The sequence below is a fragment of the Centrocercus urophasianus genome, unplaced genomic scaffold (genome assembly GCF_019232065.1).
Source record: "Centrocercus urophasianus isolate 14NV4802_14NV808 unplaced genomic scaffold, USGS_Curo_1.0 seq_51, whole genome shotgun sequence".
NCBI lineage: Eukaryota > Metazoa > Chordata > Aves > Galliformes > Phasianidae > Centrocercus > Centrocercus urophasianus.
In genome coordinates, this window is record NW_024885100.1 from 470,330 (window position 1) to 498,275 (window position 27,946).

A 27,946-nucleotide genomic window follows, 5' to 3' on the forward strand; every position below is an offset into this window, starting at 1 on the left:
TAGCATCAAGTCAGTCTCAGAAAAACTAAAAATCTCCTTAAAACAAATTTCCACTTTGCATGTCAGTAGGGATCTGTTTACTACAGGTAATGACACCTAGCTGACAAAAAAAAAAACAAAAACAACTGCTTTAAACATTTTTCACTCTCGTTTTGTTAATCCCACGTATGTGAACTGCTGACACACCTCAGCACTGTGCCCATCTCTCTCCCGACTCCTCGTTTCTCACTCTGCAGGCTGACAAGACCACCACCCCCCTTTACAAGGCACGAGTATTACCAGACGTTAAACCTAGTGCAGTCGTGGGGTTTTTTTGTTTGTTCAGCTTAGACACTGCCGATGGGCTCAGAGCAAGGAGCGGCTGCAGCAGAGCTGGACGTGGGGCTCAGGGCCGCATCTGTCCCACAGCCACAGTCCAGCAATCCCCAGCTTCCATCACACCAAGACGCTCGCGACTTCCTTCAGGCACCCACGAATCTTCTCCCAGCTTTACATTTTCTGTTTGGCTGCCAGATTCCAATCGAGGGTTGCAAGGAGGGATGGCAGCCTCCTAACGCTGCAGCCCAACGCCCAGGGGTCTGTGTGGGAGCACAGGGGACCCCGATGTCCCGCAGCCCCCCGGCTCGCACTGAGGGGAGGAGTGAGGCGGGAAGGGGACGCTCCAAGGGGAGGAGGGACAACTTTAGAAGTCTCCATATGTCTTTTCCTTTCAGGAAACACATCCTGTTCATGTTTGACTGCCGTGGCAGCGGCTCTGTTTGTTGCAGTCGACTACGCCCTGAGGCTCACCAAAAACAGCCACAAAAACAGCCATTTCCTCTGAGTGCAGAGGTGGGGGGCGGGGGGCAGACCTTTTCCTCACGGCATTCCGCGCTCCAGCCCCCACCGCTCGCAGCGCTGGTGCTCGGAGAGACGCAGCGGAGCAAATTCCTCGGGATACTCCAGGCTTTCCTAGCTCCTTGGGATGAAAACATTCGTCTGGAGTTCAGCTGGGCTTTAAGGATGCCATCTGTCAGCATTCGCGGGATATTCTGAAGCGCTAATCCGAAGGACACCGCGAGGATCCCGCGCCCCGGGGTGCGCTGGGCACGCTGCCGGCCGGCACCCAGCGCCCGCGCTCTGCCCGCAGCCTGGATCCCCACAGCGCCTGCCTCGGCTCGCAGGGAATGGACCTCCCCGTCTTCCAGTTCATCACCGGCCTGGCACTGCTCATCAAGGTGCAAGAAGGTGGATAAGCCAACGCTGGGAAGGACAGAAACTTAAGTAAGCTTCCTGGTGTTCTTATTTTATGGAATTATCCTACCTACCTCACAAAATTCTCATTTGCTTCGTCAGAAACACATCTGGAGTTGACTTTGAGAATGAACGGTGATGTCCTCTAGCCACTCATAACATCCTATCCAAGCTGCCTCCATTTCAAGCCCCATTTCAATGTGCTGCAGCTGACTGAGACCTTGCGTCTTCTGCTAATAGAGACTGGCAGCGAGCTGACAGTCAGATATGACTGTCCAGAAACTGGTAGCCACAGCTGTGTTGGTAGCCTTGGTCTCACTTATTCTTAACAACGCGGCTGCCTTTACTCCTAACTGGGTGTACCAGACCCTGGAAGATGGGCGTAAGCGCAGCGTGGGGCTCTGGAAGATGTGCTGGCTGGCAGAGAGGAGCAAGGCAGGAGCGAGCACGAGCAGCAGGCACGGGCAAGGGGAGGAGCGCGAGTGCGAAGCCCTGGGCTGGGGCTCGGAGTCAGCCGGGTTCCAGGAGTCTCGCAGCACTGTCAAATGTAAGTTCCATCTCTTCTCTGCTTATGCTGGATTGTCATAGATACAGGATTGTCATAGATACAGAGTACCTGGTGCTGAGGAACGTGTAGCCCAACGTCCACATAGCTCATAGCACATCAGTGTTGACCGTTCGATTCTAAAAGTTTCTTAAGGTTAACAGTAAAATAAAATCAGGAAAATGAGAATAATTATGTCCACCCACTGGCTATGATTCCTCCTCCCTCCCCAAAAGAAGTAATCTGCATTGCACTCACTGTCCTGTTTTATGGCATATGGAACCACGCGCTTTGAAAAAATCCGTCCAGAAAACTTAAGTCTAGAGCTCTCAGACGCCTCCTCCTTGCCTTTCCCTCTTCTTGGATTCCTGCTATGAGCGTATCTCCCCTCAGTACATTAAATCATTATCATGGCTGCTCTGAATACTGAAAAAGTACAAAGAGAACCAAATTTTTCAGATTCTATGTTAGTTCCCTTTTTTTTTCATCTGGAGGACAGCTATATCTTTGGCAAAAATTACTAAGCTGAGCTAGGTATTAACATACAGAAATACACTTTTGGTGAAAAAACCCTAAGTACTTGTGGAATAAGAAAAACATGAAGCGTGGCATAGTTCTCACATGCGATTTCAGACACCTTTGTTAAATCACAGCTGATGGGTCCAAAGGCACTCATTGAGAACCTCTGCTTCCAGCAGCTCTCCCAGCAAGCAGACAGCAGATGAGGGCTCTGAGCAGCACTGCCTCAGGGTTTGTTCCATCAGGCAAACTCAACCAACACTAAGTGGATCCTTCAAGGAAATGAATTTAAAGTATTAAATGTCTATAAAGCTCATGCCTTGGCAGACGTTAGGATTTTTTCTAGAGATTTTAATACTGCTTTTAAACTGTGCTGGTACCTCTGAAGACTCGTAACAGTAACATTAGTAAGAAAAAAGGTTCCATGTTTTTTTTTCATGGTTTGAAATATGGAGAAAAGGAAAAACGCTGTTCTGCCCTAAAGTCTCTTATGCCCCTCTTGAGACCAAATGAAAATAAAAGAGGAATTTCTTTCCAAAATATGTTTTAGTGTGGGCCCACACAACATCATGCTTTCCAGAAAGCAGCAGCTGCCTTTTGTGCACATGCTAACATCAAATCCCCAAAAGTCACCTGTAGAGAACATGTCAACCACTATGAATCCCTGAATATGATCTTTGGTTTTACCCACCAGAATTTTTGTTATGACAAATAATAACAAACAGAATTAGACTTTTGAAAAACTTCTTTGATGCCTACCTGTAACTTCATCACCTGAACGACTGCCCTGATTGTTACTGATCAGTCAGGTTCTGACTTAAAAAGCTTGCTTACCATTCATGAACTTTAAAAGTACCTGGTCTCTATGGAACAGATAGAGTAAGTTCCTGTGTATTGAATCGGGCTTCTGCAGCTTTTTAAGCCCACCAACTCACAGTTCCTGCTATGAACAGTTCAGAAGATGGGTGGTGCTCTAAAGATAGGCATAGAAGAACTGTTTTCATAGCAAAATGGTGTGGCAACAATTTCTTACATGAAACAGAAGCAAAATGTGATAGAATTTTTTTAAACACTATAACTACAGCACAGTCATGTGCCTCCCACCTTACCCCCAGTTCTCTAACACTTAAAAGCTCTTAAAATGCTGGTTTAAAGAAGGATTTTGAGGTCCAGTGACTCATTTTGTTCAGCATCCGTGCATTAATGTGGGAGCCAGCAGTAAGCAGAAGTCAAATTTTCAGTCTCTGGAGAAAGGAAAATCTCACTTCTGCAGCTCTACCATGACAAACTAATGAAGAAACTCATCTGTTGCACATTAAGATGCGTTTCCATGGGTTGTACACCTTATCAATACGGGCCTGATCCTGCATTCATAATTTCATAACTTTAAAGATGCTGTCTAATGTTGAATCGCATTAGTGATGTAAGAAGGCAGTCCTCATCTGTCAGTTAGAATGACACTGGTGTGTGTGTTACGTACATACATACGGATGGGTGCCCCCTCCCTGGAAGCACTCAAGGCCAGGCTGGATGCAGCTGTGAGCATCCTGGTCTAGAGGGAGGTGTTTCTGCATATAGGAGAGGGTTGGAACGAGATGGTCTTAAGGGTCCCTTCCAACCCAAGCCATTCTATGTATGATTCTACTCTCTCTCTATGTATATACATGTGCACAGCTTTTTGAATGAAAAATTCCTTCCTCAGAGTTAAGGCGTAGTAGTATTCTGGATGCAATAAGTGGAAAAGCAGGTTCTTCCAATAGAATGCAAGAAAAGATGCAGTATTGGTCATAACATTTCTTCACACATTGATGTGGACGTGTTTGTGAGGCAGGTTGATCTCAGTTCATCAGGAAAAACTTAAACCTGTGGGAATTCCAGGTACTGTGTGAGTAACAGCCAACTAAAGGCAGTGCTGTAAGTAGGCTCACTCACTGGCAGAAATGGATATTCTTAAACACTGAATATCATTTAAGGGCCCGTTCTTTCTTCCATTGAAATCATTGGCAAACCTCCTTTCACAGGACACAAAGCCAAGTTTTCTCCACCTGTGGGTACACAGCCCAAACAAAGTGACTTCCATAAGAATGAGGAAGTCACTCACTATGTCACAGTCTGCACGTGCTTCAACTGAAAATACACTACACCACATTGAAAGAAATAGCAAATTGAGTCTTGCATGTTTGGTAAAAATGACAGAAATGCTCCATCAAAAGATCACACAGGCAGTGGCCAGCAGCAGTCAGTGTGATACAGCACTTCTGCCAAAACCGCTCTGAGATGGAAAGTCAAATTCCACACCAGAACCTCTCTGATCCAATTCCCCACTCATGGGACATCTGCGTAAATCATTGCATCGTAACACACGAACCACTGAAGCAAGAGGAAAATTAAGGTGTTCTGGATTTAATCCATATGATATGAACACTGCATCAAGGGTATTAAAGTCAATAAAGGATAGATAGAATAAATACCAAGATGTACATATATGCAACATTATAGATGCTGCAGAGTCACCATGAAGAAACAGAGATTAGAAATAGGGGGGGAAAGTCCAGAGAGAGGAGTCAGTGATGCTAAAGGAAAAATAGACAGTAATTAAATATCTCAATGTGAACCATTCCTGCAAGGTACACTGTGAAAGAAATGCAGGTGACTTGGGTTCTGAGGGGAAAACCTCAACTCTGTTCTGACCAACAGTGCCCCTGGAAGGCAGGGATCAGTCCCTTCTGGCTTTAACCACATTTTCCCTTCCCTCCCTTTTGGCCACACATTCCTGCACCCTTCCTTCAGCCACCTGTGATACTAGAAAGCTTCTGTGAGACAGCTGAAATGACTAAGAGCAAGGAAATACCCAGGTTTGAAGAGGAATCCTTCAGGTTTGGGTTGTTTTTTTCCTGCTTGGTTATATTCTGATGGATTAAGCAGTGGGCTCAGGAGTCACTCCTTGTTGAAACGTGATGTGAACCTTGTTGATGAAACGAGCACAGGCTGAGTGATGGAGGTGTGATGGTAGCAGATGGCTCCCTTTTGGAGGCAACACATCAGAGATCTTTCCTTATGCTGAGAATCCCAGCCTCGTTAGGAGGATAACAGGCAAAGTTTTTCCAACAAGGGCAAGCCAACAGATGATACTTAAGGCCACTGAGCACTCACACGGCATGTTCTCTCTTCCAAGCACTTCAGGGAATCCTGCCTGCTCAGGCAGCCTACCACTCCTGAACATAAGCGAGGGCAAGGAGTTCCGCTCGGTCAGCTCTCCCCTCGCCCGGCCCTGCACCATATCTACACACCCCAGCACACTGGAGTACTTGGAATCAGCACTGGTATTTCTGACCACGCTGCACAGTGCAGCTGTGCCCCTAAGCCCCACAGCACTGCCGGCTCTGTGGACAGATGGAGCTCATTTATTTGTTAGCAAAGGTCACATTCTGTTCCTTTTTGTCTAAAGATCATTACGAACAATTTGGAACTGCAGGAATAGATATTTTTTTAAAACTTCACTTGGTTCTTCAAGGAGCCAGAAGGACTGAATGCAAATCCCAGCAGTGGGACGCTTATTTCTACTACAGATGCCGAGAGCAAGACATCCGTAGTTCTTACAAGCAGCACAACCAGTGACAGGGAGAGGCACGGCATCACGAGTGACTACGTGACTCCAGAAGGACTGAATATAAACACCTGCCAGCCTCAGAGCATGATTTATGCAGACACTTGCACTATGAAGAGCAGTGCTAAGCCAGGCTGCTGCTCTGCGTGGGAACAGTGCTGGCTTTTGTTTGCAGAGGTAACAATTCAGAGTGACACTGGCTGCTGATGTTTGGCTGGACCGAAGCCATGCCATGTCAGGCAGCGAGCATCATATTAGTTTTTTACATAGACAGATCAAGAATGAAGGGTCACTGCACCTAGAAAAGACAGTATCTAGAGATTAAATACAGCCAGACACTCACTGTGTCCATGGGTGCCTGCCCAAGATATAACCTGCTGGGGCTGCTGCACAGACACAGTTTGCCCTGATGGCAGCTCCGAGCTTCTGATTTCCCTTCCTAGCACCTGCAATGTGGTCAGCATTTCAATTAGTGAAATGACTAATTACAGCAGGGGAGGCAAATATGCAGGAGGTAAAATTTAAGAGGTCTGCTCTTCAAATTGGAGTCAGTGCTCATCTTGACATAGATTTTACTTTGCTGTGGACTCAGTCCTGAAGTTCCAAACCACTTTTTTACCGAGCTGTCATAGTTCAGTTGGGACAGACCTACAAGGATCATCGTGTCTGGCTGCAATAGCCAGAATTGTTTCATTGGGCCAGAACTGCTTGATTCCTTCCCCCTTTTATTTCTCTAATTTGTAATGTATCCATCCAGCATCAGAGTGCATTGAGGACTCCTAAGATCTGAAAGCCATAGACCTGCTGATGGGGATTCCCTAAGGAAGACTTTACTTTTAAGGAAAGCCCTGCTCTTACAATAAGACAGGCAAAAAAAAAAATTGTGTAGAAAGGGTTCCAAAGTTCCATATACTGTGGGATATTTATTGAAGAGAAATTCCACTCCCATCTTTTTTGCTGTCAATTAAATTCAGACCCTTGAAATAGAACTACTGAGGAGGCAGCGTTTACATTAAATCTTCCCATGGTCTGAGTTACGTGATAAAAGGTGCACTTGGATAATCCCAGCACTCTTGTCTGCTTAACAGACACCTTTAAAGAGCTTCAGTACTTCCTAATTCATTCTTCCCCTCCCCCAAAATCTCAAAGATTAACATAAATAACAACAAACCAAAATCAACATGAGAAATGAAAAGTCCGAAGACTTGATAACACAAAGGCATACAGTGATGCTGATTGTCAATAACTAGGGACAGTGATTCTGTTTATTGCCTTCATCTTAATTGTTTTGAAATGAAAGCCTTACTCTTGTGCTTCTGTTGTACAATGAAGAATAATTCTTTGATCACTTATCATCTTCCCACAAAACCTGTCTCATTTACTCAAGGACCTAAGAATGGAGAGATTAGTGGGCATTCAAACTGTGATAACTAGGAGGGTAAAAACGACAGCACTGCTCATTAATTTTGTATTGTGAATTCGTAATCACACCAAGAAAAACTTCTCAGCACTTTGTATTTATTCTCTCTTGACACTCAAGGCCCAGCTGCAGCTGTTCTCTATGTGAGCAGTGGGGACTTTCTGCACATCTGACCTTTGGTGACAATGCTGACATCCAAACCAGAGGAACAGACAGTTAATAGTCAGAAGTTTGGCTAATGTGGATTTTTTTAGAATGATAAATAAGGGTTTCTTCCAAAAAACACATAATTCACTTCTCCGGGATGGAATTAAAGTTCTTTAGGAACAAGACCACGAGTAACAGCAAGACAAATCAAGTAGAGAGACTTAGACAGCACATAGCTGTGTGCACCCCAACGCGTCCCAGATGTCCCACATCCCCGTCTGTCCCATCCCCAGGTCCCCATATGGCCCAGGTCCCCACCCTGTGGTGCCCCAATACAGCACCAGCCCCACCTCGATGGCATTGCTCAGTGCCTGCAGCAGCTCTGTGGGGACGGAGACAGGGCCTATGGTGGCTGCGTGGGGCCTGGGAGCACACAGCTATCTAAGTCTGCATGCATCCCTTCAACATCTTTCCTTTCCGATGTGCCTTCATGCACTGATCCAATCAGTGCTCCCTGAAAGACCAGTATAAGCACACTTACACGTACTGTTCTGGCTTTTCCTGACGTTCGGATGCTTGGTTTTGCATTCCTGAAATATGATGTGGATTGTAAAAGCCATTTGGAAAGTTTGAAATAGTACAACTCCACTATAAAGAACCACACACTACCGCCAACCTGAACCATGGCCAGGCTTCAAAAAGCCTGGGCATAACCAACTGTTCCTTTCTAACTGCCTTAACTGTGGCAGGATAAGAAATTGAATTCATCAGACTCCCGGAGGAAGGGCTCAGAGCTTGGAACACAAAGCAAAACCAAGCTGCTGGCTCTCTGCTCTCTGCGTCTGGTAATGCAGTGCCTTCCCAGAAGCCAGGGGTGAACACATGAAGGCTGCAGTCAGTCTGGGGACACAACACTGCTCTGTAACACAGCTACAGGCTCAGAGAGATGCTGTGAGGAACACGGCTCTCATTTGAGGCTTTCGGAAGACTTACCAGCTATGTTAAGGAAATGTGTGCAAAGACTTCTCAGAGTATTTACTGAAGTAGATTTGTTAGGAGCAACAAGAGATGCATCCTTCCTGGGCTAAGGCCTTAGCAAAGTGTCAAGTTCCAGATGAAAACCATGTACTCAGAATGTCTTCATCATGTTAGAGGAAATCTAATTACTTCGCCAATTCAGACTAAATTGTATCAGAAGCAGCAGATGATCTCAGCCTGCAGACCAAGGTTGCAAATAGATACCAAAGAGTGTAACTTTTGGGATTAAGAGAACTGAAGTTAAACATAACATAACCATTTTAACACTAACACAATCAGTAGGAACAAGCAAGTTTCCTCAAGAGAAGAATATCCTGAAGTACTGACACACTCACAGGCGCAATTCAATTAGCAGCAGCTTAAGGTGCTGCTATCCTTCAGTGCAATGAATTCCTAAGAGCTGATTGAAATTTAAGTTGATCTTTCAGATTTAAACACGCTGTCCCAAAGCAGGGATAGGTGAGCAGTGTGCTCACAGACTGTTCCTCCAGTTTAGATGACAAGCAGTAAGCTGTGAAGCCATGGTGAGATGTGCAGGTCCTGTGCTGCTCCTACACAGTGAGGAAGCTGTGCTCGCTCACCTCTTCCCATGCCTGGTAACTGAAGTACAGAAGCTGGCCTGAAGTTTCCGCTGACAATTTTGGAAGTGCTGTTTCTAGGGGAAGTTGTAGATAAGTATTAGGGCATCTTGGGCTGCTTAGTTTGAATACAGACACCGTGATGTAATCTGTCAACAGCTCGAATTCCCACCTATCACTGTTTTTTCCCTAAATGCAAACAAAATAGAGAAAGAAAACCTGAGACTTTCAGCAATCAGCACCATCTGATTTTGCAATGAGATCATCCTTCCTAATAATTCTGAAACACTGTGAGTTACCCTCTAGCACGACTAATCTGCTTTTGCAAAGCACAAATAACCCTGAGGCTATCATGTAGCATTAAATTGCTGCTTGCAAATAAGCAAATCAAATCAACATTGCTAATCCAGATGGATACTTCTGGTCTAGGAAATGAGCAATGCAGTGGGGAATTTGAACTGGTCTCATCCCTGGGATTTGGGTTTTGACCCTTGACTGGTCACTGTCAAAGCAGAAGTCAACAGCCTGGGCCCCAAACTGCCCAGCTGCACAATAAACCCAGCTGGGTTCCCTGCCCGTGAATTGAGTACTCACAGAGTATACTGGCATCCAGATGAGCTTCCAAAAAGGAAAAGACAGTGATCAGTACTTTGTAGTATTTAACAGCAGCCACCTAGAGCAGAGTATTGAAGTCATTCAGTACTTATCCCTATCCCTGTTCTTAACAGTTAAATTGCATTAAGAGAGGTGAAGGAAAAGTGTGACGAAAGCAGGGGAGTACTGGATTGACCTCCTCTCCTCCCTTAATTGAGACTCAAAGTAATTATGAACACCTCCTGTTGTGTCCAGTTCTGTTCTGCTAGAAGCAACCCTTTCTAGCTTAGGAAATGCCTTTGATGGCGAAGCTTCAGGAGATATGTGCCATTAGCAATGAATTCAAAACAAAAAAGTGGGATGTCCAAAATAGCCGTGTTGTCAGGACAGCCTTACACAAGAGATTCTAGGAGCTACTGGTTAACTGAAATGCCTACAATTGACTACACAACTGTTATGAACCTCTTACTTTCACGTTCTGTGACTCATATACATCATTTTGCAAAAGTGAAGCTTTTAAAAGACACAAAGGCTGTAGTGAAATCAATATGGTTGGACATTCATACCAATTACAACAAACATGGAAAGCCCACTGGAATGGACTGCAGCTTGCTAACAAGGAGTTTCTGTGAATATAAAATTTAAATATCAACCAGCAAACACCAAATTTCAGGGCTCACACAAAAATGCTGTTATAGCTATCTTCGTGAAAGACTGCTTATGCCTGGATTGACCACTTACGCAGACATGAGAACAGCCTTGTGCCCTTCCTCAGCATAATTTACAGCTTTGAAGACTTTGGGCGCAAGCTCTGAAAAAATGCTTCTCAATTGCACATTTTTTAGGTTATCCTCAGTCACAGATACTTGTACAACAGAATCACAGATTCGCCCAGGTTGGCAAAGACCAACCATGGAAACAGCACCACTTCCCTGGGGCCACGGGTGCTTCCCACATCGACCACCTTTTTGAAGGGGGTGGTGTGGGGGGGTTTCGGGTTGAAGAAGCTCAGCTTAGGGTTGCACGTGTACGAAACAGAAGTAGGTGCTGAGCTGACAACATGTAAAGTTACGATGGCTCAATAAGAAAGCAGAGTAAGCTGCAGAGTGGCGTTTCCAAACTGAGTAAAATTAATAAGTTCCACTGAGAAAAGAATGGAGTTAATTTTGCTTCCCACTATTAATTTTGATCCCTTTCCTTTGAGCAGTCATTACAACTCTGGAATAAAATGAAGAGATGACAGGTCATACATTAGAAGTTTTAGGATGAAACAGCTGCTATATCCCAGTAGGAGGGGTGGAAGGGCACTCAGTTATTGTCCTACCTTATCCACAACAATAACTGCTTTCACATTTCATAAGATCACACCAACTGCCTCCTGCTTAACATTTTACTTAATGTGAAAAAGTGGAGTGGCTTCTGATTCTTATTAAACTCCTTAAAATGAAACAACATATTTTAATGAAGTTTAATTGAACCATGAGCTGTTTCTTACAGCACTGGGAGCTAAAGATGAGCAACGAAGAACATAAACTCATTTTGATGGCTCATGCAGTAGACTGGACTGAATGGTTACGACTGTGAAGTTCACTCTTGCTTGTCTCTATCAAGGAGCTGTGGGGTTTTTTGCACTCCTGGCAGTCCCCCTAGAGGATCAGGAGTTTCAGTCTCAGCTAAAGGGTTAAGGTGGCAAAGAATGACAAGATCCAACCACTTGGCAAGCACGACTCAGGCGTTACTTGAACAACAGAAGAGATCAGAATTTCAGCTTACACTCCAAACTCTCTTTGTTCCCTACTGCTGTCTGCTTTCTTAGGTATCAGCTCTTCAGTCATTCGTGGACTGTCATGGAAACATAAGGTGCAAAAAGCCTATCTTTCCAACAAGAAGTCAGTACAACGAATCACACAAAGCCTTACTGCCCAGTAACCTGCAGTGGGAGCAGTGACCTTTCCGAAACGTTCTACAGAAAGGAAGAATGCATTGTGAGGTCTGGAGACACTGAAATCCAGAAAACCTGCTGCCAAAATAGGAACAGGCCTTAGGCAAAGCATTCTAGCTGACAACTAATCCTTTGTTAACAGCTTCCCGGAAAATAAAATTACTGCATCCAAATTCAATGCTAACAGCTCAGTGACTTCTGAAAGCCTGATGAAAATTAATGTCTGGAGCCTTTCTAATACTCTGTGTTTCTAATACTTTGCACATCGAGCTGCTTTTATTTCAGAATAGCAGTGACATATTGGCAAGAGATGTTGAACTGGCACAATGATGTTTACAAAACCCACCTTTTTGCTCAAGAGGAAGGAAAAGGATGAAAACAGGACATCCACCAGGTTAACAGGAAAAGTAGGAAAAGAAGCCTGACTGAAAGGACTGAACTATGCAGTGAATATATTCTGTCCAGCAGCCAGCTGAATCGGGTTCCAATCCAAGACTTGAGATATTTATATCTGTAATTATTTCTGCATTTCTTTACCTTTAATGTGTACAAATACATAAGGTCACATAACTTTTCTTTTCATGATGGCAGAACACCTAAATCAGAACTGTCAAACACTGACATCATTACACAGCAAGAAATACAAGGGTCTTCTCAGAGGGTCCAAAAGATTAATAAATGTTAAAAGAAGGAAGATTTAAGAATTCTCTATTTAATTCTATTATCAACATCTCTTAAACAAGTAATATATTAGCATTTGCCCACAGAATGCTTAAGGACAAGAGAGCTGCAGATTTCTTTTGCCATGAGATGATTGTTTAAGGGCCTTGAAAACCCAAGCCATGAACCAAGGCTCCATTTCAATCAGTGCCATACAAATGCAGAACAAAAGGACAGTTCCTGCAACACCCAACTCTGACTGCTAATTACACACAGAATCTTTGCAGGGCAGAAGCCAAGAGCTTTTGGTGGGCTGTCCTTAAAATGGGCTGCTTGCTTCAGCCCAGATTGTTTGGCACTGAAGCAGAAGTGACAGGATTTTCATTAACTAAAGGAAAGATTTCCTGAAGAAAATCTGTTCCTAATCAGACCACAGAAAATGCAGTTAAGAGGGTTAAGACTAAAGGGCTGTCAGGAGTGGGGAAGATATGTAAGAATCATTTTCCATGGACTGAGAATTCTACATACCTGCTTAGCCAGGATTTTTTCTTTCCTTTTCACCCTCAAACCCTCTTTTTAATCTCATTCTAACTTAGGCTTCTTTCTCATGTTTCCCCAGTGCAGTTTGACATGATGCGCGCCTGCAACCTCATCGCTACCGTTGCTCTGACTGCTGGCCAGCTCATCTTCGTCCTGGGCCTGGTGGAGATACCCATCATTTCTCAGGATACCCAGTGGTGGGAGGAGGCCATTGCTGCTGTGTTCCAGCTTGCCAGTAAGTACACTTCTTTTTTTAAGGAAAAATTCGTCCATCCCTACTAAATCCAGGTGGAAAAGATGGAGCAACTTCCAGGTGACAAAGCTTAGCGAAAAGGCCCAAATCTCAAAGTAAACACACACTGGCTCTCAAAAGCTCTCCCCTCAAGATTCTGCAGTATATGACTACAAGCTTTCATGCTGGAAATATCAGAATGCTTTTTCTAAGTTGGCAGAAGACTAAGCCATTCCTATTTCTTATGAAACCTGAAAGAAATACAATCAATGCAATGTATTTCCACCGTTTAGCAGGACAGAAAATACCTCAGCAGCTGTTTGAATGCAGAATGACAGGACGAATTTCTGAAGTCTTGCTGAAACACGACTGTTTTGCTTTCAGCTAACTGAATTTTGCACTGCGAAGGTCAGCTGGACTTTGGGAGACAAACGTGTCTTTCAATCTTGCAAATTTTAACAGGGACAGTTGTAACTAAAATTCCCACAGCAATTCTCATAGACAAAAATTGTATATAGAGATGAGTGAGGGAAGGAGGAAATCACAGCATCATATTGAGAGTTTTGCATAAAGTCATGTCATCTTCTTTACATAAAGTCACTTGGTATTTATTATAGTAATCCTATAAAAATCCAGGTATGAAACCATCATTAATGGAGTACTACATTCAGATTGCCTACAAGTCCATATTAGAAACATATAGTTATTATTAATGTATAACCCAATAGGTTATAATCACTGTTGGTTTTTTTTTAATTCAATTCTGATTCTTACAACACTGAATAGCTAGAGTGGTACAAGTGTGAGATCTCCAGCCCACACTGCCGCAGGAGCAGCATCTAGCCCAGGTTATTTAAGTATGGTTCCCATAGCAACAACCACCACACTGAGGTGAACCTGAACTTCAAACAAGAGGAGACTGCAGTTCCCTTATCTCTCAAAGCGTCCCATCCAGTTTCCAGGTGCATTGGCTCAGTGCAATGAGAAGCCAGACATTCAGCCTCACTGCAGAGAGCCTCCTCCAGCCTTGCACACCACGGTCTTTTGCAACCCTGGATACCTTCTGCATAACTCTCCCTGATCTTCAGGTGCAGTGCTGGCTTTACTCTCACTCCTCCTCCCCAAAACTCTGCATGTCTGTTTTTCACAGAGGAAATGCATTCTGGCCCTGTTTAGATTTGTTGTTTCATTGACAAACAGCGCAGTGGACAGCCCTGTGCCTTTATTCTATCAAGGCTGCTAATTTTAGACTTTTTTTTTCCTGTGCTGGAGTCCGTTTTAAACACAGTCAGAGAGAGACTGAAGGGCGCCAGGATATCCCGACACAGGAGGAGGAAATGCCTGCTATTACCTGTTATGCAAGCTGAACCTTGAAATCCCCAGAGCTGGGAGGGGAGAAGGGAAGAAAGCCAGAGTCAGAGTGATTAACAAAACACTAATGAGAATGGCTGAAGAAGCTGCTGAATCAAGGAGTTCATCTGCTTGTCTGTGTTCAAAAGGTGTGAGGAGAAGGATGTGGCAGCTCATGACAGCTCCAAAGAAAGACGTCATGCTGCATGAATCCAAGCTCTCCCATCCGCGCAAACGATGCAGCGACTTCGGTGGCTGTTCCCCCCTGTCATCCTCCTTTGCAATTGCACCGTGCTCTCCTTTGCTGTCAGATGGCTGTCTTGCAGTCAGTACTACTTCACACCTCATTTGCATAATGCAAATTTTACAGTAAACGAACTCCTTTCAGATATCCAGAACCACCAGCTTTGGGAATGTGTATTTAAAAGAAAAAAATCCTAAAATCCACCACGATCTCAATATAGAACTGCCTTCTTGGAAACCTCCCTAATCTGCCAGAACGGTGGTATATGAATGCTGATTGCCTTGCTAAAGCAGTGGTCTGTCCTCTCAGGACAGGCAGCTCAAAGTAACAGCCTGCACTGACAGAAGAGGCTGTTTCTTCTTTCAGAAAGAAATGCTTTGCAATGTTGGGCCACCAACAGGGCACAGAAATCAGCCACACCAACCAAATGCCCTGGACTGAGCCCAGATGACAGCATTTTATTTTATATTATTTATTTTATTTTATTAGACATTTTATAATGGCTAATGTTATTTCTGATGGATATCAGACAAAACACGTGCAAATCGTGAGTGTGCCCACCATTTCTGTTGTTCTGGTGAGGGATTGCTGCTACATCTAGGACACCACCATTTCTTTAATAAAGGGGAGGACAGGGGCTGCTTCTCGCCCTGCAAACCACAGGCAGCGCTTTGCCTTTGAGCCTCCACCCCAAGGATGAACATTTCATCTGTTTTCAAGTGCAGTAGAGCATCAGAAAAGAACAGTGGATTATCCAAAAGTAGTTTGCCCATGCAGCTGCCCGAGCTGAATTGCTACAAGGATCTACTCTACTTCATTTGTATTACAGTACAGTCCTTTGTCACCACTTCCCAGGAACACACATCCTAGTAATCACATCCAGTCCTCAGGCTGGTCGCTTCAAGGTCAAAAGATGACAAAGACTTCTCAAATAAGCAGAGCAGCTACAGATTAAGTTGTAAAAGACCCTCTGCTTTCACCCAAGTTCAATTCACTGAATTCCTGTCCTGTTACAAAGCCTGTTTTCCATACACATTGAGTAATGTGGATGAGAGAGGGTATTTTGAGGGTTAAACCAATATATTTTAGTCCAGACAGATCATCCGTGTGAGAAGAACAAACATTCTAGAATGTACATACTTGGATCTTATTAAAGATTTCCTGAGTATTGTCTGGGCAATTTATTACACTTTCAAATGTCAACCTGCTGCATACTGAAAATGTAAGCACCTCATGTTTTCTTTTCCAAAAACCAAATGCTCTGGGGAGATTTGTTCTGCAATTTCTCAGTCAGTGATTCAGAGAAAACGTATCTTGGATCGTGTTCCCTCCAACTCCAGTGCACATCTGATCTCCAACTTTTGTGTCGATAGCAGACAGAAACAAAACTAACAGTCACTGAGAGTGAAATCCAGCATTATAGAGGAAGATTTAAGTATGCAGCTCAGAATCAACGTGAACCTGCCACTCACTTATTTTCAGTCACAGCATATTGCTAAAGCATTGTGCGTACAGTCTCCTCAACTCTGAAAGAAGTCATTTTGGCTTCAAAAAACTAAGCAAACTAAATATCATCTTCCAAACCCTATCGCAAGTTCAAACCAACCATCTCTGGTCCCACGAGAGACTCCAGGCTTCATTCTGCCACCTGCACAAGTGTTTGACTGCCATTCAGAAAGGATGGACCTCTGACAGAAAATAAAGCCCCAGGAAGCAACGAGGAAGGAAAGAAGAGAGCAAACAGTGTTGCTCCTGGGCCAGCAATGGGATTCACACAGCTCCAGAGCCCTGCAACCTCACACCTCCCAGTTAACAGGAAAGCAAACTGTTTGCTTTGGAAAAGGAATGTGGTGAAAATGGAACCAGTGTTGTATGTGGAATTTTGTGTCACTGCTCAGAAATTTCTCTCCAGAGGGCTTTTCTTTGCTGTTTTTTTCCCAAGGAACTGTTAGAGACTCAATGTGCTGAGCATTAGATGGGTAACAGAGTCACCCAAGCAGTTGTAAAGGGAAATCCATACTAAGAGGATAGGAAATAAAGAGCACTTCAGAAAATATTAATCTACTGCAAGCAGGAACCTGCCAGACTGGATCCCAACTCATGTATTCCAGCCAAGATTCCTGTTCTGTACAACGGTGAATGTTAGGCAGTAGATTGAAATGCTGGAAACAGAGGAGGAAAGCTAGAATACAATATCCTTTACTTTAGATCTCATCCCGGTTTCTGAAAGTCCAACATTGGAATAAACCTGAATAATAATGATTAATATTCATTCAAATTACTTATCAGCATTAAATTACTTTAATACTATCCTGAAGATTAAAACATTCTGTGCCCCCACTAAGCTTGTCACTTCCAGCCAAACCATTACAATTTTACCTCTCCTGAATTTCAAGCCTTGCATACCAACTTTTCCTACGTTTTTCAGCTGACAGAAATTTTCATTCCAGATCCCAACACAGCTGAGGAAACCTGAGTTCATACATATTCATGTCTGTGCTGCTAAGCCTTAAAAAACAAAACAAAAGAGCATTGAACCATTTACCCTCTCTTCCTTCTCAGTATTATAACTTTAGATCTGCTGATATCCAGAAAAAACTTAATGCAGAACAGAACAGCAAAGCAGCCACTGGAGAATAAAACTGACTATAATAATGATAGCAACGTGATCCTGATTTCTGTATAACTTCCTTCCACCTTTTGCCTTCACAGCAGCCACAGGCAAGGTCTGTTTTAAAAGGAGATTCTATGGAGCTCTAGCCTAATACTTCCTGAAGAAAAAAAAAAAGCAAATTAATGACTCTAAGTCTAAAAATTGTAAGAAAAAGGAAGAACTCGGCTGCTTGACTTGTGCTAAATGTTCCTGTTATTTCTCACTTTTTTTACTGCAGCACCAAAACTTGTTCTTTATGTGGACTGCAAACCTCACTGATCTTGCTTTCAATGTCTGCAAAATTAACCAGAAAGATCTTAAAATATGGAAGACTACCCTGCTTATTGTGACTGACGTGCTTCACCTGAGCCAGCAAATGGGAAGGGCAGCAGCTCAGAACTCTTCACCTGGTAAAACTGCAGACAGAAGATAGTCTGCCTGTATTTTTCATGTCTGAATACAGATTTGAGTAGCAGGCAATTAGTTAAAACATCTCAACATCAAGGGCACATTCTGATTATAAAGCTGGTATTATTACCAGAGAAATATACAAGTGTAAGGAACAGGTTTTATGGCTGCGTTAGAAATAATACAGTAATGCAGGAGAAAAAAGATCCCAACAGTTAAAAATCAGTTCATAAGCAAAAAATATTAGATGCCTCCTAAAGTTTCAGCCTGAGCCATTTAGCAAAATCCAACGTTGAGCTGCTGTTTGTCCTTTGATGCATCAGAAGATGGAGGACAGTTCTTGAAAACCCTTAAAGACAAATGACCACCACTAACATTTCTACAAGTATCATCTGTCAATGACTGCTTTTCTCTGCAGTATTCTTCTCTGCAGCTTTTTGCTCAGGCTGACAAGAGCTCTTACCTGTCTGACTCATGATCTGCCTTGGTCAAAGGCAGAGTTTCATCATCTCTAGCTGTCTGTGATTCAGAGGTGCCAAGCAGTGTTTGCAGCTAAAGTTCAATCTTCAAGCCTGCACATTTATTTTTATTTAAGCAGATAGCCAACAGAAATTATGTCTAATTCACAGGGAATTATTTTTAACCAACATTCAAGAGCTTGCATTATTTCTATGGAAATCTCCAGAAGGTAACTAAGAAAAGACAGCTTATTATCAGAAGACCTACACTTGTTAAACAGTGCTCAGCACCTCCCTTAGGAGATTTCCACCAACAAAGCAGAAATTGGTGCCTTACACCAAGTCTCTCAATCTTAGGAGGTTGCAGAGATGGATTGCCATGTTCAAAGAACACCACTATTGTCCCTGAGAAGCTCTGCTACTCACAACTTGCGTAATTCTCAGAGATGTTACATTTTAACCCAAATGCTTGGGAGTTTTTATAGTACTCACAATATCCAGCTGAAAACTCAGAGGCAGTTTCGGGGCATCATCAACTACAGCAATCATACTGCTACTGCTCTCTTACTGCAAAGAGCACAGAACTATTACAGAAGGTCTGCACAAACCTTGCACTGTTATAACAGGATATTATTACAGGAAAATATGTTAATTGATTCATCATTTACATCAACTCCTACTCATGCACACTGGGAATCTACATCATGTTGATAAAAATGCACTTGTACAAGTAGATGATCTAAGCTTGCAACTCAGAGCGGTAAAATCATTCCTTATAAAGTTTACTGAGTATGTAGAGAAGGGAGTGAAGCATTCTCCTCACATCCATTTGCTGTTACACAGCACAAGGGTGGTTTGTGAATTCTGAACAGGCTGGCTGCTATATTTTCCTCTGTCTTCCTCCTTCTGGCAGCAAAAGTCACCCTGCAGGACAAGCTTTACAGAAGAGGATTAGAAACTCTTGCAGCAGTGACCTACTAAGCTGCCTCTTTGTCTAGAGAAATTAGCCTGCTGTGTGCTCTCTTACATAGCAGGGAGCTAGGGGATAAGACTGCTTCCTGAAGCACATGAACCCTGTTACTGATAGAGACCTTTTATCAGCCCAGGAAAAAATAAAGAATTACAAAATATTCATAAAAAAAGATTCCTAAGATTCGAAGTTCCTAGCATTTCTAAGCAGTGGCACAGGCTGCCCAGCAAGATGGTGGAGCCACCATCCCAGTTGGTGTTTGAGGAGCACGGAGTCGTGGCACTCGGGGGTTTAGTGGGCAGTGCTGGTGGCAGGCAGGCAGACTGGATGGTCTTAGAGGTCTTTTCCAACCCCAATGAGTGTGAATCTAAGAAGGCAGCATCAGCGTACTGAGAAGATTTCTACAATTCAGCATGTGTCTGAAAAATAATCGCATCAGTACAAAGCGACTATGAAAGTGCTTTTAAAATGCTAGAAGTCTGCAGCTGGCTTGTGGCCAGCCACGCTCAAACAGGAAGTTCAGCACACAGATCTAAAATACAAGTTCAAAAAGTAGCATTCCCCCAAAGCCACCCCCACCAACAGTCAAATACTGTCCCAACCAAAAGTCTTCCTAGTGAATTTGTTATCTGTTTCCTTCCCCAGCGGAAAAGCCCCCCCCCATTCAGGCTTGTTTTGCTACAGATGGGAAACAACTAGAGATAAACAGCAGCTCTATGGGAAAATAAAGTACTCTAAGTAATCTCATCAGGATTTTAGTAAAGATCTGGCCTCTGTGCAGACTTTCAGACAATGCACAATAAGTGACCTGAAATTGATTGAAATACATTTCTTCCCAGTGAAATTATTCCAGGGAAATTCAGCTATGCGTCTAAAAGCCCCGTCACAGCTATCCAACAGAAATGAAATTAATTAGTCCAAAATATTTAGTATTTCATAACTAAACTCAGAGGACTGAAGAAATATATCCCAGTAGCATGTCTGGAAATAACCTCCTGATGCAGCTGGTAAGAGTGCCTACCACTAGGCTTACTACTCACAAGCAGAGAAGGACAGATGGGAGATTTGGAGATCAGGAGCTGCCCTGTGGGCACTGTGGGCAGTGACCACAAAATGGTGCAGTTCTCTACACCTGGTGAAGTCGGGAGGGGGCTCAGCAAAACCGCCTCCTTGGAGGGTAGACTTTGAACTGGTTGGGACATTGGTAGGGAGGATCCATTGGGAGTCAGTCCCGAAGGGTAAAGGAGTCTGGGAAGGCTGGTCCTCCTCAGGAAGGAACTCCTGGAGGTGCAAGAGCAGGCTGGGGAAGAAGACCAGTGTGGATGAACAGGGAACTTAGAGACTCCAGGAGAAGAAGAGTTTACCTCCTGTGGAAGAAGGGATGGGCAACTCTGGGAGAACAGCAAGCTTGTTATGATATGCAAGGAGAAAATTAGAAAGGCACAAACTGAGCTTGAACCCAACCTTGCCTTGCCAAGAGAAGAAAAAACGTTTCAACAAATATATTAACAGTAAGAGGAGGGCTAAGGAGAATCTTTATCCTTTACCGGATGCAGCAAGGAACGTGAGCACTGAAGATAAGGAAAAGGCTGAAGTTCTCAATGCCTTCTTTACATCTGTCTTTAAAAGTCAGGTCAGTTATCCTTAGGGTGCTCTACTCCCTGACCTGGAAGTCACGGACGGAGAGAAGAGTAAACCCCCCACGATTCAGATGGAAACAGAGACCTGCTACTCCACCTGGACCGTCACAAGTCTACAGGGCTGGAGCGGATCCACTCAAGAATGCTGAGGGTGCTGGCAGAGGTGACAGCCAAGCCACTTTCCATCATCTGTCAGCATTCCTCGTCAACCAAAGAGGTCCCACAGGACTGGAGACCTGCCAGTGTGACTCCCATCTACAAGAAGGGTCATAAGGACCCAGATCTGTCAGCCTGCACTCAGTACCAGGGAAGCTTATCGAAGAAATCATCTTGAGCGAGATCATGCAGTGTATGTAGGACAACTGGGGTCAGGCCCAGGCAGCAAGGGTTCATGAAAGGTGGGTCCTGCTTGACCAACATGATCTCCTTCTATGATCTAGTGACCCGCCTGGTGGAAGGGAAGGCTGCTGATGGAATCTGCCTGGACTTCAGCAAGGCCTTTGACACGGCCCTGCACAATATTCTCCTGCAGAAGCTGTACCTGTCCGTGGCCTGGACAAGTGCACTCTTTGCTGGGTAAAGAACTGGCAGGAAGGCCAGGTCCAGAGAGTGGTGGTGAATGGAGTTATACCCATCTGTCATGGAGTAAGTACTGGGGCCTGTCCTGTTTGATACCTTTATTGATGAGAGCACTGAGTGCATCCTCAGTAAGTAAGATGACACCAAACTGGGGAAGTTTGATCTGCCTGGGCAGGAAGGCCCTGCAGAACAACCTGGACAGGCTGAGGACAATGGGATGAAGTTCAACAAGACTAAGACATTGCTATATTTACATTAACAACTGATTTAACAACCCATTTTATATAACTTCCAGCAGGAGTTGAATTCCAGCACCATCTTTCCTACAGCAGATTTTTGCAAGTGATACAGAATCACAGAATCACAGAATTGCAGGGGTTGGAAGGGACCTCCAGAGATCACCGAGTCCAAGCCCTGCCAAAGCTGTTCCCTAATTCCCTACAGCAGGGCGCACAAGGAGGCGTCCAGGCGGGTCTTGAACACCTCCAGAGAAGGAGACTCCACGACCCCCTGGGCAGCCCGTTCCAGTGCACTGCATGAATTTTCAGGAATATTCAAGACAACACATTAAAATATTGATTTAAATTCCTACTGCTGGTAATGGCCACAGTGAAGGCTGTAAAAAAGCATAGAGATTTCCTCTATGAAAATACTCTGCTTCAGCTATGTTAGTAAAATATTAGTCGAATTCCAGTTTCACTCTTTCATTACAGAAATTAGTTACTACTGCATCAACACACTAGGATTTGCAACCACGTGGTACACGTGATAACTTTCAAGGCTTTACCCATCAGCCTGGCAGAACGGACAACTTGGATATGGCCATGTAAAAGAGGCCTACCAAAATTATATACCCACACATATGTATCTACTTTCTCTGATTAATTGTGGAAACTGTAGAGCAATGTGTTTCCAACTTTCCCACTTCTGTCATGCTTTTTTCTCTCTTAAATGTCAGTTCCTGTCTAGCCCATTGCAAAGAATTCTAAACAGATGCTCTGTTTTTCACTGAAGAGCTCCAGTGACTCACTGCTGCTATCAGCCAAATCAGGGAGCTCTGAAAGCAACTATCTCCCAGTTCCCTCTCGCTCAGTCACTGGCACAGAACTGCAAAAGAAGAGAAAGCCTGTTGCATGATTGGCTGCTCGTCTGATCTAGGGTTCAGGCAAAGGGCCTGTGAAGGGAAACAGTCTTGCTAACATAAATAGTTTTATTTTGGGCCCTGTAAGGAAGCCTTAGTTCTTTTTCCTGGCAGATAATTTCTCCATCAGATAGAAGGATGCTCATGAAGTCAGCCCGTCTAGCGCACCGATGTGCAGCCACTCAGGACAGTAATAGGCCACAAGTGATAGATAAGCAGGAAATAAAAAGATCACCAATATAATTAAAAGCTGTTTGTTTGGGAAAAAAAATTAAATCTTGAAAGTAATTCCTACAGCATTTATTTACCTGTATATTGCCATAAAGGAACTGACTGCTGCTGCCTCAGCTAAAGAAGGCACACGATGGGGCAAAGTTATGCCCAGGGGAGTACAGCTCATACACAGTCCTAAAGACTTTTCCCAGCACAAGCAGATCTGACTTTCAGTAAGGAAATGGGAAGCATAAGTTGGAGATAACAGTAAAAACTCATAGACCTGCTGTCAGGAAGGCATCAGTCACAATTCAGCAGCTGAGCACTGTGCTGCAAGGCATTGCTGCCACCAGGGTTACTCTGTGCAGCTGGTGATCCTCACCTAGCTTCCTCTTCCGAGAGCACACTGCAAGGTAAAGTGGACGATCAGCAATTAAAACTGACCCTCAGAGGTGCCTGTAAGTGGTTGCTGATTAGCTTCAAAGCTTGTTCCTGCTCACTGAGTAATAAATTGAACCCTATCATTAAAATGCACGCGAATTAAGCTATTTCAAATCCAGCCAGCGCATCTGACAGGTCTTATGGTTTGCATCACACCTTTTTTTCTACACTATTTAATGTGGGGTTTTTTATTCCCTGTGAAAACGTGAACTGGGAAAATGTTCTAAAAGGAACTCAAGAAGAAAAGTGGCAACAGAATTTGGTGATGCTCCAGGCAGACTCATCAGTAAGATGGGTCCCTTGCTTTGCACCTCAGTGCCCTCCTTCCTCTGAGAATTTTAAACCAGAAGGAAAAGAAACAGGCTTGCAACTTTTGCCATAGGAATTACGACCAGCCTCCTTTTCTCTCAGCTTCCGTCTTTATATGAGAAAAGTGGTATCTATCAGCCTTGAAAAGTGGATGGCAACCTGTAAAGAGCAAAACAGTTGCATGAATACCTAAAGACCTCAAACAGAGAAGAGACAAATTCTCTACAAGCATATTACAGCTGGTGCATGCTGCTCTCAAAACCGTGGCATTACAGAACCAAGACACTGAACTCAAGACGACTGCAGTACATGTATTACTCTGGAAATGAGACAAAACTATTTTATTTCCCAGATACGCCAGAATCTTATGTGCTATTATTGCTAACCATAAAGGCAAAACTCATACAGGACCCAGAAAACAGCAAACAACATAGTTAGAATTCAAAAGCAATCAAGGAAACTTCACAGAAAAGGAAGAGCACCATTAATTGGAGTTCTGGGGACAAAAGTGGCATTCTGGAAGGGCCAACCAACGTAAAATTCAGAGTGGGTTTTGACTGCACAAGGAAAGAACTTTTCCCCTTTCAGGTGAGCAAAGCACATGAACATAAAGCAAAGTGGACTCCTTCAAAGACAAACAACACACCTTCAACATTCTGTCCCATATTCCAGGATGTAGATGACAAGCCTGGCTTCAAAACAACCAGGATTTTTAGAAAGCATGCATAATCTGCTATACAGCATGTCGTCCATCACTTAGGATCAAAACAAGATTCAAGCTTGTTAATTTATGCTTGACAGTTAAGTTTCACAAGTTTTCTACCTCAGCCATCACTCAGTATTTCATCAAACAGAAATCAAGAAGCAACTTTCAAACTGGTGCACTGAGCAAATCATACTGGATGACCTGTGTGCTAACATCCCCTCTCCAACCCTGCGATGGTTAAAACTGCCCTCTTTTCCAATTGCTGTACATTTTAACAAGGAATCCAGAAGCCTGCAGGCTCACGTTGAGTGCTGATGAGCAGTCACTGCACAGCTCACTGATTTCTAGCATTGCTAGCATTTTTCTAAAAGAAGAAACACCTGATAGAATGCACACTCAGGCTGTGCTCTGAAAAAAACCAAGGTGCAGAGCCAGGCTGGGACCATTTCAGAGCACTGCAGTGTATCTGTGGGAAGTTTCCAAGTGCAGCTAATTGAGAAAACAGAGCACGCAGACTCCGGTGCTTCCTAAGGAAAGGCTTCCTCCCCCTTGTCCTTGCCCATGCACTTCAGGAGACAGTGTCTACAAACCCTTCTGGCTGCTTATGGGCCTTTATTGTCATCTTCCTTTGTGAAGGGCTCCCTTTGTCAATGCAATTTCTTGTGATACGGTGGTGGTTAAGGTATGAGATCTAAGAGAAAGCCTTTTCCTGTGTCAGAAATATATTTGCCTCTGTTTCGATCTAAATTGTCTCAGAAAGCTGAAAAGCACTTTTATTTGGGAGTAGGGATAGAAAAACAAATACAGTGAACAGGGAGCAGAAAACTACCTGTGCTTACTGCTGCGTTCTTCAAGGAAAGGGCATTCTTATTAACACTAAAAAGTGGGAGTCGAGGAACATGGATTCAGCCTGTTCTAACATGCACATCCTGCATGACTAGAAAAGTCACCTTACCTTGTCTGCAATATGACAACCTTTTATCAGTGGTGCTCACAAAAAAAAAAAAGGAAAATCTTTTCTTTCTCCCCTGTTTTTGCAAGTGACGTTGTGACATCTGTGGATGGAAATACTAGATAAGTGCACTGTTGTTATTCCTGTATTAACTGCCTTTTAAGGAATTTAATACTGTGCTTACTGTTAGAAAAGGAACAGAAGCTTCTGGCAGCTTCTGCAGGCACATTAAAAAAGTAGGACCCAGTGATTTCAACCTCTTTCTTTCTCTTTTGTTTGCTTTCATGCATACGCACGCAGAATATATATTTTATCGTTTCTGCAACACAAAGGGATAAAACATGAAATACACAAAGTAGGAGTAAGAAATTTAGACCGGTGTCAGCAGATTTAAGCTGAATGTTAAGACTGCTTTGCAGGCACCTCGCTTTGCATATTCCATCGTGTTTAAGAGCGGGTTAAAGAACACACGCAGCACAGTGGAACAGCGAGGGAAAGGCTTTGCAGATTCAGAAATATCCAGCTTGTAGCATCTGGCCACTGCAGAAATTCAGGAGTAACCGAACAATTCTCACGCTCTTTGCAGGTTTTGTTCTGGTCATTGGATTGGTGACCTTCTACCGCATCGGGCCGTACACCAACCTCTCGTGGTCCTGCTACCTGAACATTGGAGCCTGTCTTTTGGCCACACTGGCAGCTGCCATCCTCATATGGAACATCCTCCATAGGCGCGAGGACTGCATGGCGCCGCGGGTCATCGTCATCAGCCGCACCCTGACCGCTCGGTTCCGCCGGGGCCTGGAGAACGACTACGTGGAGTCGCCGTGCTGAAAGCGTGGACTTGCAAGGGGAAAGGTCTCCAAGGAGATCTGCGTTGGTGTTTTATATAAATAGATGCTATAATTTAAAACTAAGGGTTGAAGGACATCACGAAGCTCACTCTTGTGGGCAGAGGCCCTCAATTATTATTTGGATGGGCTCCATCTATATACATATGTATAAAACATATAATTTTATATATATTATATTGCCCTCTTCCTCTACTGTACAGCGCAGAATATTGGGCTGTCAGAATCCTGACAGCATCACAGCTGTGTGTCAGCCAGAGCAGAGAGATCCGATGAGACCACAGAGGAGAGACGACCTAACGTTTACTGCCTGGATAAAGTTGTCTTGCTCCCTTAATAACATGGAAAGCTTTGGGAGACCGGTGATGACCAGCTTTCCTTTGCAATTAACAGGCAGTCTGAGAAAGCAGAAAACTCACTGTAGAGTAAGTGATGATTTTTAACAGCTGTTAAGATTTCATGGCTTTTTAGCCTTCCATCCGCATCCCATTCATCCATTTCAAGGAACTTCTCATTAACTGCAACACCTACTCTTTTCAAGCCACATCATAAAGCAAGAACTACAACTCTAATAGCTCTAATTGGTAAAGGAATGCAGAAGAATTCACTGCATTTTCTCCAGACACTACTTTCTTCACCCTAAGAGAGAGCTTCGGGTTTATCCTATGTGTAAATAGATGCCATTGAAAATGAAAAGGGCATGCCACTAGAACAGGCCTTACACGGTGCTGACAGTCTCCTTCAGTGTTACGCTGTGGGCAGATCTACAGAAGGCGGTGACCTGGATTCTCTCATAATCATAGATACTACTGATTTGCTTCACAGGAAATTATTAGTAATAATCAATATTACAGCCCACATAAGTTTCTTCCTGGCTTGCTTTAACTTTTGCCAGGTAACTTCCAGATTAGAGTGCTATGTTAGGACGTCCAGCTCTGCCCAGCAATGCTCAGAGGCACCTTATAGAATACTGGAGACAGTACCTGCTACTGCAGCTCATAACTGGAGAATAAGACAAACATAGACTTTGCCATGAGATAAAGCATCTGTCCGTTAACTTCATATGGTAATGAAAGGAAAATTAGTACCTCCAGAACCTGGCACGATGCCTGTTGGCCTCACAAGGGCTCACAAGGCATGCATGCAGCCTTCAGGAAGAAAAAACAACGGGTCAAAAACTGTTATGCCAAAATACTTCAGACACAGCCGCAATGACAGACGTTTAGGAGTTGTCAGCAGAGGCTCCTCTGAGCACTTCCTGACAGATCTGAAGGGCTGAGCTGTGAATGTGAGCTGTGAACGTCACAGACTGCACGACGCTGTCGTGTTGCTCCCAGCCCAAACACTGCTCCTCTTTGCTATTATTTTCACCATAGTTTGCCACACTTAGAACGTGATCATCAAGCTGGCTCTTGAATTCTGTTCTCAAACTCAGTTCCGATGCAATAAGAAACTCACCCCCAACTGCTAATCTGCATCATGTTCATAGTCAGCAACCCTGTGCAGAGACTGATGCTCCAGAGCAATTTATTGTTCTAGACTATCAGCACAGAATACCTTCATGCTGACAAAGAGTTTCTTCTAACAGTAGGTTTGTAAAAACCAAACTAAAATTTGTATTCACTCGCCTGCATTACTTCCTGGAAAAGCTCTACCCTTCCTAGAAGCAACATGCTATGATTAATTGCAGGGATTTTTAAAAATTAAACTATTTGAATATTTAAAAGACATTATATTATTTCTTCTAATATTGCAATATCCGTATTATAATAATGTACATTTAAATTTAAAAATCAGCTATGTGGTCAGTAAATTTGTAATACTTGGTATGACTGTGAGTATTTTAGATGTATAAATAAAATTATGAATGTTCACTCTCCTCTGGTGATAAGGCAGAATTTGTGCCAGGCACAGGGGAAGGTTACTCATCTGCCCCCAGTCAGTGATCAAAATCTACAGTTCACAGTGCCTCGTGGACAA

At 43.7% G+C, this 27,946-nt stretch overlaps 2 protein-coding genes across 2 annotated transcripts in view; one reads left to right on the forward strand and one right to left on the reverse strand.

Annotated features, from left to right (window-relative positions):
• IFT140 (intraflagellar transport 140) overlaps positions 1-27,946 on the reverse strand; it is a 78,688-nt gene that overhangs the window by 17,343 nt on the left and 33,399 nt on the right. The window lies entirely within an intron of this gene.
• Positions 737-27,840, forward strand: TMEM204 (transmembrane protein 204). Its single transcript, XM_042835400.1, has 3 exons — positions 737-1,780; positions 12,902-13,057; positions 25,705-27,840. The coding sequence occupies exons 1-3, from the start codon at positions 1,501-1,503 to the stop codon at positions 25,947-25,949; spliced, it is 681 nt and encodes a 226-aa protein (XP_042691334.1). The 5' UTR covers positions 737-1,500; the 3' UTR covers positions 25,950-27,840.

Excerpts from the sequence above, each read along its gene's own strand:
- TMEM204 (XM_042835400.1), top strand. The coding sequence starts at position 1,501 with ATGACTGTCCAGAAACTGGTAGCCACAGCTGTGTTGGTAGCCTTGGTC. Across the intron at positions 1,781-12,901 it reads GTCTCGCAGCACTGTCAAAT|TGCAGTTTGACATGATGCGC; the intron begins GTAAGTTCCATC and ends ATGTTTCCCCAG. Across the intron at positions 13,058-25,704 it reads TGCTGTGTTCCAGCTTGCCA|GTTTTGTTCTGGTCATTGGA; the intron begins GTAAGTACACTT and ends CGCTCTTTGCAG.